The sequence below is a fragment of the Protopterus annectens genome, chromosome 1.part1, assembly GCF_019279795.1.
Source record: "Protopterus annectens isolate FY-2018-M chromosome 1.part1, PAN1.0, whole genome shotgun sequence".
NCBI classification, from domain to species: Eukaryota; Metazoa; Chordata; order Ceratodontiformes; family Protopteridae; genus Protopterus; species Protopterus annectens.
The window spans coordinates 173,665,548-173,677,839 of NC_056726.1; the positions used below are offsets into that span (position 1 = coordinate 173,665,548).

Here is a 12,292-nt window from a genome sequence, read left to right on the forward strand (position 1 = left end):
GGATAAATAATACAAGACTCAGGTATTACTTTGTTTTACTTTTGATTAGATCTTTATTTTATATTTATATTTATTTTTATTATTTTATTTTATTTAATTTTAGCTTATTTGATTTTCTCTGTTTCATGGTACCCTTACTGTGTTGACCCCTACTGTGATGTCGATTTGGAGTTATATTTATAATATTTGGATGAAGTGTTTCAAAAAATTATTTAATCCTAATGATCTACTACACCCTAGAATGGTTTACTGCATGAATTACACAAAGATCCACATGGTTCGAAAAATTAGGTAGATTTAGTCTTCTTTCAATTAACATTTTGGTATTTTGTACATTTTTTCTGTTTTTATGTTTTAATATATATTAAGTAAACTTGATAGACCCGGTTTTCATCTACATCTGTTACTCTTGGAGGTTTGAGTGGTCAACTTGGAAACAACAGGTATCTTGTTATATGCTTTCAACAGCTCGAAACAGCTTTACACAGCTTGAGATATGTTGTGTAGTAGTAAGGTTTTTCACACAGTTCTATTCAACTGACACAGCATGCTTGCTCAGACACACTCGCTCACTCCGTAATGTTTTGTATAAGTTTTGTATTTTGTATATTATATTTTATATTTTTTGGTATATATATATTATATATTTTTTGGATTCAAGGTTCAATTTTTTTTTTACAACCCGTTTTAATGGCCTGTGTAGTTAAGTTAAAGTTTTGTTTTCCCCTTTCCCACATTTCCATACCACTTTTAATGACTCACATTTCTAACAGTGCCACTCCCCCCTCCTCCCCTCCAACTACACGCTTCCCTTTCCCCCAGGATGGCACACTTTTATTTTTATTATTATTTATTATTATTGTTTAAATATTTTCAAATACTTTTAATCATCTCATAGTCTCGTCAATTATGTTTAAATTTGTCTAACCCTTGTTAACCCTCTTTCAACTAACCACTACATGCTTCTTTCCTCCCTTGCAATCCAGGCACATGTTTATTTTACTGTTAACATTCAAAGTCTTACGAGAAAAAAACATGATTTTTTCAAACTGGCATTTCCAACTGTGATGGTAAGCTATTGCATGCCGTTCACAAATCCTTGTATACCCACTACACGCTTCCTACCTTCCATGCAATCCAGGCGCATATCTACATTTTTTACTGTTAACATTCAAAGTCATATGAAAAAAAACATTTGATTCTTTCAAACAGGCATTTGCAATTGCGATGGTAAGCTCTTGCATACCATTCACAAATCCTTGTATACCCACTAAAATACGTTAGGGACTATTACTCCCACATGCCTGTCTTCCAAAATTTTTTTTATAAGATTTTTTATAAGATTTATAAGATTTTTATAACATTTGTGACACTTTTTATAATTTGAAAGCACACCTGCTTCATACATTTACAGGGCTTGTTCCTCTTCTCAAGCCTTGGGTGGTTTGCCTAATTGGTAACTATGTTAGCTCTCTGGTGGATGGCTCGGCTTCTTCCATATATTCATATTTCTTCTCCTCTCTGTTGCATCTGGTTTCCCCCTGACAGCCACCCTCCAGCCATTTATTTGAAACAACATTTACCACAATCACATTCATACTATAAATACTAAACCATTATTGCGGTTTTAGATCTATTCCCCGGTTTACAGTTTAAACTGTAACCCAGTTCGGTTGGCCTCCTCACTCACCATTCTAGCTCTTTCACCCCATACCACTCACAGTCATACACTGAGCCCTCAATACGCCAGCAAGAATTTTCCTAATGGTTTAGGGTTTTTGTTAAGAACTTTAAGGTTTTTGTATCGGTGCTACATGCTCAAGACAAAAGCCCGGCCATCACACACATACTCCACCGTCACCTGGTAAACCCACTTACAGCTGTGGATTATCTCCCCCTTTCTCCCTCTTTCCATGATTCATGCCACTCAATAATTGCTTTGGGCTTTTTTTAAGTTTTAATTTTTAATTTTAATTTTGAATTTTTATTTATGTTTGCTCTACGTTCTCTTCTATCGTACTGTCTAAATATGTTATCTACTACTTTCCTGTTTTTGATGCCTCCCTGATGAAGGACCCAAAAGCACTGGTATATCTCAGTTAAGCAAAATCAGCAGTCTTGTAGTTGACAAGTTCTGTCTAATTAATATATCTAAAAGTATGACTTGCTCTAAAGTCAGCAACCGATCAAAATAACACATCGGGCAATGTAACTCGAACGCTCCTACTTATTTTATTTTATTTTGGCTTATTTCATGTTTCTATTTTTGAACACCGATAAATTCCCCTAATGGGTGGTTATATGTGATACATGTTAACTATATAAGAACACACTGTAAACCATAAGTTAAATAAGTTTATCAATATGATTTTTAAAAGAAACATTTTAATTACTGTTAATTACTGTAAATCCAATATGTTACACTTTAAACTTAAGGGAAAATAAACGTGGCACAAGATGGCCCCTGTGGGCCGGACTTCAGAACATTGATGTCATTACTGTACTTTCCTGAGCTGCCTGATAACACCAAGGGGATTGGACTAAATAAAGGCAATGCCCCATTCAGTCCTCCACTGGTTTATTGGTTCTAACTCTTAACCCAACTCACTAAAAGTAGTATAATTGTAACTCCTGAAACGCTGATAAGTTCACTCTGACCAGTGCTAGGAGAGCATCGTTTAAAACTTGTACCGTGCTGAAAAATAAAGAGGACCTTTCGGACCAAAATTGAACTCCAGTGTCTTATTTTATTCAGCAACACTCCAGCACAGTTTCTATGACACTCGTGCCTCACAAGAGTCTTTATAAAGACTAAAGCTGCCTTACAAGAGTCCTTATAAATACTAAAGCTACCACAAAGGAATACCACAAAGGACTGCCAATAAAGTCCTTTTCAGGACTGAATCAGTATTCTTTATATATATATATATATATATATATATATATATATATATATATATATATATATATATATATATATGGATCTACTGTAAAAGACCAAAAGTCTACTTGTTCGAAAACAAACAGTAGATTTTTGGTTATGCGTAAGTGCAATTAAGCGAAAATGCACTTCCGCGAAGCATGGTTCAACGAACCGTTCAGGGAAACTGAAGCGCCGAGGCACACTAAAGTGGGGAATAGGGAATTTACCTGTTCCCCACTGTAGTGCAATCTCGCAGTTGGTATATTTATGTAGGGAGGGTGTGGGGGTGAAGCCTCCCACTCACTGTAATGTTAGCAAGTGTTTTATGTTTTTCTTTTTGTATTTTTAATGGTTCGTTGAACCGTGTTTCACCACTGAACGGTCTACTTATCTTTTTCAAATAAGTGATATTCAATTAAAAGCAGTTGAGCCATATATATATATATATATATATACATATATATATATATATATATATATACATATATATATATATATATATATATATATATATATATATACATATATATATATATATATATATATATATATATATATATATATATATATATATATATACACACACACACACACAAAAAGTCCTTGTCAGGACTAGCAGAACCACAGCAAAGGAAAAAACTAACGCAGCTCCTTCCAGGAGAGAGTGCAGCAGCACTTGCCAACCAGCATCACTAGCCCATAAAGAGGCTTCGAGTAAAATTAGTCCATTTCAGAAGTGGGAGGTTTACTAGCCCATAAAGTGGCTACACATAAAAAGTCCTTTTAGGGACTAAATACATGAGAAGACAGACAACCACAAAGGGGACTAATTAACATCATTATATTAGTCCTCCACAGGACCAAAAGTTCTTTTTAGGACTGGAACAACAACAACAAAAATGTCCTTTTCAGGACTGAGACCAAGAGGTTTCCTCCCTTCCAAAACCAGCCAAGGTGGCAAGGTACTGGACCCTTGCCCTTCTTCCTAGTTTCAAAAGAGTGTTCTCACAATTTTAGTTTTTTCCCTATCCCTCATGGATAGGCAATGCTCTCAGAGGTGGTGTTCCCGATCTCGAACTTTAATTTAGTTCTGAGAGTTTGTCAACAATACCTGAGTGGGGTATTGTATCGAACACCTTGGCCAGGTCAAGGTAGGCATTATACACTGTTTTCCCCTTCCCCATGAGCCTCTTGAAGAAGACTACTAGGTTAACAGGCAAGGCCTTCACTTAACAAGGCCAAAGTGGGATGAGTCCAGTGTCTGTAGGTTGCCAATGTCCATGAAGATCATTTCCATGATAATTCATTCAATGGCTTTGCATATTAGACTTGTCAGACTGATGGATTTGTATTTGCTGGGATCAGTTGAAGGCCCACCCTTATGAAGAGGGATGACCATTGCAACCCTCCATTCACCTGGCACATAGCCTGTTTTGAGACTATATTTAAAGAGTGCTTCAAATGATCCTGCTAGGTCATGTTTTAGGCTATTTAAGAGGTAACCAGGGATATTGTTAGGACCATACCTCTCAAATGCTTAGCGCAAGAAATCTAGACAAAGCCAAAAATATTGGGGGGACAAAGGCCCAAAATTAGGGACAGATTTTATATATTACTTTTATAAACTTAGAAAGTGGCTAGAATAAAAGGCTTTGTCTTTGCTTGCATTTTTTGAAGGATAGGAAGTCTAAAACTCAAATTGCTGTCATTATTTATTGACTTCAATGCTCGATTACTTGCCAGAAAACCACAAATTTTATGAAGAACAGACCAAAAATATGACACAAAAATCTGGACATTCTGTCAAAATCTGAACAGTTCAGAGTTATGTTTAGAGTCCATGTTTTTCGGCTTTAGCAAGCACGTCCAAGACTTGCACCCTGTTAATGGTTTGGGGGGTGGAATGCTAGAAGGGATTTCACAGGAAGTAGAGGAGAGTTGGGGATGAAGTTAGAGCTAAATTTATCAGCCAGTAGGTTTGCTATGTTGCCCTGTTCAGTGAAGGCTGTGCCATTTAGCACAAGTTCTGCACACTGCTGAGTATTACCTTTAAGATTCCTAACATAACTGAAGAAGGATTTGTGATTGTCCTTAGCCTGGGTGGCTGTCCTGATCTTGTAATTGGCCTTGTTGGACTTTATTAGACATCTTAGTTTCTTGTTTAGTTGAATCAGAGAGCTGTTGTCTTTATGAGAGTTGCTCTTTCTAATTCTGGCCATGACTTTTGTTATATAGCCTGTTAAGGTAAGGATTCCAACAGTGGTTTGTTTCTGATGTTAGATCTGGGCTTACATCTGGTAGGTATAACAATCTCAGTGCAGCTATTTACACATTTATACAAGGTTTCTTTAAAGAATTCTACATAGGTAGATGTGTTCTTCGTGTCTGAGGCAGCCTTGAATTTTGACAAACGATTGCTTAATAGGATGTAGCTTGCTTTGGTATAGTTCCTAACCATTACTGGTTTAGTTGGGTTTCCTGATTGTTTTTCATTTCAGGGAAGACAGCTTTGTAGTTCAACTTCTTCAATGAGGATGTGCCATGGGGGAGGGGGTGAGCAATGCTCTCCCATGGCAGTAAGTACTAGGATCAACATGTTTTATCCTCTGGTTGGAGAGTGCACTATCTGGTCCATGGTGTCAGTGGTGATAAAATCCAGCAAACACTGCGCCTCTGAGTTACAAGTAGTGTACATTTCCCATTCTATAGATGTGTAATTAAAGTCTCCCAGGAATATAGTATTTGGTTGGATGGTGAGCACCTCTAGTAGGTCTAGGTGAGAGCTGCCATCTTCATGGCTCATAGAGGGTGATCTGTAGCTGGCCCATACATGATAGGGAACTTTGTATATGTCATGTTTAACCAACTAAGAGATGTATTTGTTGCTTCACACCAAAAGATGAAAGAAAAAAATTGTAAAAGGGTATGTTTTGGTTTGAAAGGTGCATCGAATTATTGCTACATATAGTTATGTAAAATATAATACAATACATTTTGGCTTAGTGCAATATACAATAAAATGCATTCTATGTGTGTGTGTATTTTCTTTTTTCCTCTCCCTGCATTCTTCCATTTTTAATTCTTCTTGCTTTACTTGTCAGGGTTTTCAGTGTTTTAAATATTTTGTGTAAATAAATAATATGTGTATGTATGTAGGTGCACACACACACACACACACACACACACACACACACACACACACACACACACACACACACACACACACACACACAGTAGAATTTCATTATAATGGGTTATAAGGGAGTCTCAGCTATAATGGAGAAGGTCCGAAAATTCTGGCCACATACTCACATACAGTAGATGTGAAGAAAAGGTGTTGGATATAACAAACTTGCTCATAAAGGAATTTTGCTTATACTAGACTGCTTATAGGCTTGTTTTATTTAGTTATAGTGGAATCCGCATGTGCATCATTTATACATGTGTGCTGTTTTGTGTGAAATGGCAGAGAAGTCAGCTAGTTTAAAGAGGCATTCAATAACTCTAGAGTTAAAATGTGAAACTGCCATGTTAATAGAAAATAAAACAAAACACAGGCTGACATCATACGCAAATATGGTCTTAGTAAGTCGACAGTTAGTGATTTTGGATTAACCATGGGAAATACAAATCCTCCAGGAAGTTTGCTGACAGCATAAGAAAATACGGATGTCTACATATGATGACATTGAAGATACTCTTTTCATTTGGTTAAAGCAAGCCTGTGTCTGGTGCAATATTAAAAGAGAAGGTGGCTAGTTTTGCATATGAACTTGGTCTCGGCAACTTTAACTGCAGTGATGGCTGGTTGGATCAGTTTAAGAAACACCGAGCTGTTATCTTCCACATTATGAGTGGAGAATTGGGGTCTGTACCATAAGAACTGATTAAGGACTGGCTGCAAAAGAAACTACCATAGCTGCTAGATCAATATGATGAACATAACATCTTCAATGCAGATGAAATGGGTTTGTTCTTTATGCTGCTGCTGGACCACACAATGACATTCAAAGGAGACACTTGTCATGACAGTAAGAGAAGTAAACAGGGTTTTATTTTATTGTTTGCTGTGAATATGGATGGAAGCTGCTGCTGTTAGCCATCAGTAAGTCTGCCAACACAAGATGTTTCAAGGGTGTGAAGTCAATGCCAGTGCAGTACAGAAGCAATTGGAAAGCATGGATGACTGGCAGTCTGTTCAGTGAGTGGCTGATAGGATTGGAAAGAAAATTTATCAAGGAAAAACGGCATGTGCTGATGATCGTTGATAACTGAAGTGCACATGATCCAGCTGTTGCCCAACAGCTTAAAGCAATACAGTTGGAGTTTCTGCCACCCAGCTGCACCAGTCAGCTTCAGCCATGTGACATGGGAATTATTCAGAATGTTACAGTTCTATACAGAAAGTGACTTTTGGGGAAATGTATCATGGTCATTGATAACAGATCTGGACAATTCTGCAGTTGATGTACTCCAGAGTCTGCACTGGGCACATTCAGTTTGGGAGAATGAACTAACAGCTACTACAGTCAACAATTGTTTTAAGAAGATGGGGTTTGTCAAGAATGTTCAGACCATGGATGATCATACAGAACCATCCAGCTCTACAGCTGCCCCTGACTGAGGCAACATTTTTGAATGACTGATCGAACTGCACTTCCTGGACCAGAATACATTATTGGAAGTATTGGTTGTAGTTGATGAGCAAGTCCGAACAGAGTGTGTATTGACTGAGCAGGATATTGTAGCAGAAGGTAAGGTGAAGCCTGCAGATATCAATTGTGCAAACAGCAATGACAAATCCAGTGATAATGAGGTTCCAGTGGCACCTCCATCATCAACACATGAAGCAATCATGGCACTGACAATGTTGCAACATTACATTGAACATAACGTCAGTGACCCAGCCAAGTCAGATGTCCTGATGACTTGCATTGGCAAATTAGATGCATATGTGGTTAAAATGGCAGAAAGAAATGCAGTGCAAAAGAAACTGACTGATTACTTTGCTTATCAGTAATACATTACAGTACATAAATGTAAAAATATTACAGCTTGATTTGTGTAAGGAGGAATAAAGTAACAAGTACAAGATTTTTTGTTGACTGAGTGATTACTTTGCTTATCAGTAATACATTACAGTGCTTTACGTGTAAAAATATTATACAGTAACATCAGCTTATGACATCCACAGTTTGTTGACAATTTTGGTCCCCTCTCCTTGTCCACATGTTTACATTAGCCCTAGCCTCCTCTCGTCTTTGTGGACATCATAAATGGATGCCCCATTGACCAGTAGTAGTGTACATGCTAAGGTGCAGCATTATAGTAAGGCACTCTGTAGGTATAACCTCATGTATGGCAAGACCAACTCTGGATATAATGGACGTTGGACATAACGGACTACTTTGCTAGGTCCCTTGAAGTCCATTATAGTGGGATTCTACTGTGTACATACACATGCACATTTATGTGGGTCGATATCTAAGATAAGTAGGTACTTTGCTTTATTTAATAATGATTAATTATACAGTTTAGATTTATTATTTTGCTTTTGTTTAATGTAGCATTTTTAATATAAAAGTTTGCCTTTATTCACGCAGTACTGTGAGATGTATAGTGCTAACATGAACTACCATCTACCTGGGCAGAGTTGAACTTTACGAGTGGCAGATGAAATATGCTATTCTCTCTAAAACTTGACTAGGCAAGCCAGTGTGCTAACATTTTATGTATACAAAAAGCAGAATTTTAGACAGGTAGTCTGCTGCTCAGTGCTGATTTAAACATTCCTCTTCATGCACATTTCTGCTTCATTACTTATTTATTTTAATACATGATACCTAGCATACTACTGGGATACTGAATGTATTTGTCACAGGACAGAAACACCCCAAAATAAAACTGACTGTATCAAATGCTAGTAAAACACTGGAACACCCAAAATAAAACTTACTCTACTAAATATTATGGAACCACAACTACATTTTTTCAATTACCTGAATATCTTTCCAAGTATGTTTTCAATTTTCTTGAAGTCTGGTCTTCTTTCTTGATCTTCCTCCCAGCAGTTTTTCACCAGCAAAAATACCTTTCATGTAGAGAAAATAATGTAACTTTATGACCAAAATGCAACATTAATTTTAAATACAAATATGACCACACTTTAATGCATGCAGTATTTGGCTACTAATTTTGAAATATTAGCTCTCAGTATAGTACCTGAAATACCGATGCATACATGGAATGCGGTTACAACAAATGATTAGTTTAATTCAGAATGTGGTTACAACTAATTAAGAATGGCTTTATCACTTGGGTGAATCATTAATAAGAAAAGATAGTAAGTAAGGAGGATGAAAATCTGTTCTGGAGGAGTACTATAATTGCAATTAAAGGACCATGTACTGTAGCACCTTCTCCTCTGTCTTGGTTTCCCATACATATGTATACTATCACTGCATATTGGTATACTGTGTATTATGAAGGAGAACAATGTCTGTAGTTGATGTTAATATCAACCAGAATTCATCACTTAGTCCACACAGTTTAAAAACAGAGTCCTTTCGTTTAAAAAAATGGTAATATTCCTCAACTATGGAACCTGTCTCACAAAGACTGTATTTATCCCCATCTGAAGTTCACTGTCTAGTATTTATTTTGTACTATCTATGCATTAGTTTTAAAACCAAATACTTCACTGACACACTCATGTTCATTTAAACTACTATATATAAGCTTCAGTAATTCTGGAAGTAGATAGGTCTCTATAAAACACAGACATTCTGTTTTTTTCTTAGGATTTTATAATACTGATAAACAGTGTATTTCTCTTTTAAGTATATATAGAGATTTTACTATGTTCTAATCATTCTGTAATTGAATGATTTTTAATTGAATAATTTTTATAGAAGTTTGTATATAATAGGCAACTGTTTTTCATGCATTATTCAATGGACCTGATGAAGCTACATTTAGTGAAAGCGCTTGTCTGATGCATTAAAGTTCTTGTGTGTACTTTAAATCTTCGTGCCTTCTGTGGAACATCTTTTTGGTTGGATATCTGCAATTTGCATTTTTTGTGGACTTGATATTCTGCTTCGCTCCTTACCCTTTGCTTTGGATACAGACATTCTTTTTATTTAACAAAGCAGGTCACTTTAACAACTGCACTTGACGATTTGTATATATTCAATCCACATGCAGTTTATTGGTTAAAGCAGAGTATTATTATAAGTTATGTTCTTTCTTTTTCTAGATAAAACATATTCTTGTCCAACTCTTTTAGTAAGCTCCACTCCCACCAGAAATATGTAAGTGAAGAGATACTCTAGGCGTGCACTCACCCAGTGGCATGCTGTCAAGTGAAGAGACACTGTAAGGACGCACTCATCCAGTGACATGCTGTCAAGTGAAGAGACACTGTAGGGACGCACTCACCCAGTGGCATGCTGTCAAGTGAAGAGACACTGTAGGGACGTACTCACCCAGTGGCATGCTGTCAAGTGAAGAGATACTGTATCTGGTAGGCAGCAAACAGTAAAGTGGCAAAACCAAATATCCTCCTTGCTCCCTGTTTCCCTAGGAGTCCCCCAAGGCTCCATCTTAGGTCCCTTACTATTCACTCTGTTCACCAACCAGCTCCCATCCAGCACACCTAAAATCTCTATAGTGCAATATGCAGATGACACCACTACAGTATGCGCAGCCTCCATACTAGATCACCTCCACTCCCAAACACAATAATGCTTATCTCTAGCATAAACTTGGTTCACCAACCAACAGCTCATTCTTAACCCATCCAAACAAAATGACTCCTCTTTAGCTCCCACAGATCCCTTCCCACCACAGACAACTTTACTATCACCTCCAACAACAATACCACTATTACCCCTAACAATCACACCAAGCTGCTAGGTGTGGAAATAGACAACCACCTTAGATTTGATCTACACATTGTCCAAACTATAAAGAAAGTTCACAAAAAACTTGGACTACTCTATCATAACAAACACTATCTCTCAAATCATTCAAAAATAACGATAGCAAGGACACACCTACTATCTACCTTACTCTATACCTCCCCTGTGCTCACTAATCTTTGTAAAAGTGATCTAAACAAACTCGAATCATGCTACAATAAGATGGCAAGATTTGTTACAGGCTCATCTTAAAGAACACATCATTGTGAGTGCCTCAACAAGCTTAACTGGTTACAGCTCCCACTAATACTTTAAAGCAATGAACTCTCACTAGTACACAAAATATTACACCACTCAGACAAAATTCCAGCTCTACAACATCTAATTCACCCTCACAGCACTACAAGAACCTTAAGATCTAGCACCCAAAATCACCTACAGGTCACCAAATTTAACAATGAGGCAGGAAAATCTGTCTACAGCCACTCATCTCTAAACTCTGGAACTCCCTTCCTGCCCACTTAATATCCAACAGCTCTACCACTCAATTTAAGAAACTCCTTAAAATTCACTTAATGAATAACAGGCTATGCTCCTCTCTCACCCCTAGAATATAGCTAATGTCATTGCACCACACTAAAAAATGCTAGCTTCTCACCCTATCTACAGTCCTAATATTACTACAGGAAATGAACTGTTTACCCGTATGTTAAGATAGCATTACTAACTGCTCATCCAGCTTGCCTAATAGCTACTATAATGAATTCTATGTATTGCTTATCATATTTAAGAATGTGTTATGTACTGCCTTACCTGTTCCTCTCATAATTACTCAGAGTGTGTACAATATGCTGTCATTTAGTTTAACAATGTTAGTCTGCCTGTAATGAAAGTCACATGTAATGCCTTAAAATGTTAAAAATGTATGTAACTGGAGATTTTCTCCCTGGGCCTCCGCTGAAAATGGACCTGTATGCAGTCAGACTCTCCCAGTTAACAAATGTAAAATAAATAAATTAATAAATAAATCATATTCTTAAAAGAAGCCAATAAAATGTTTGGCATGTCTGCCTGTCAGTCCAAAATCTTGAAAATTAAAGTAAAAGAAGAAAAACTTTCCTTCCAAACATGTCAGAAGCTTTCCCATCCTTGTCAGATTGAATGGGTTTAGCATTTAAAAACTGCAGGATTTGCTTTAGAATGAGAAACCAGATATTTATGAGTCTGACGTACTTTATACAACCTATCTGACTTTTTAGAAGCAGGAGATTGACTGTCAAACATATTGCAAACTGTTATAGAAACATCATCTAAAGCTGATAAAATAGGATGGACAGCTGCAGATTGTGAAATATCCAATTGCAGCAAATCATAATACTTTTGCTAGGAAATGGAGATTTCGTTCTGTTTCCATTCAAATACCTCTTTTCACTTTGGCTAAGTTTTC

The 12,292-nt window shown here is 36.8% G+C and overlaps 1 protein-coding gene across 1 annotated transcript in view; it reads right to left on the minus strand.

Moving 5' to 3' along the window:
* Window positions 1-12,292, minus strand: part of LOC122814299 (heat-stable enterotoxin receptor-like) — a 436,605-nt gene that overhangs the window by 58,064 nt on the left and 366,249 nt on the right. The window contains exon 6 of the mRNA XM_044086889.1: window positions 8,923-9,014. Within this exon, the coding sequence (XP_043942824.1) occupies window positions 8,923-9,014 (92 nt within the window). The remainder of the gene's footprint in view (window positions 1-8,922; window positions 9,015-12,292) is intronic.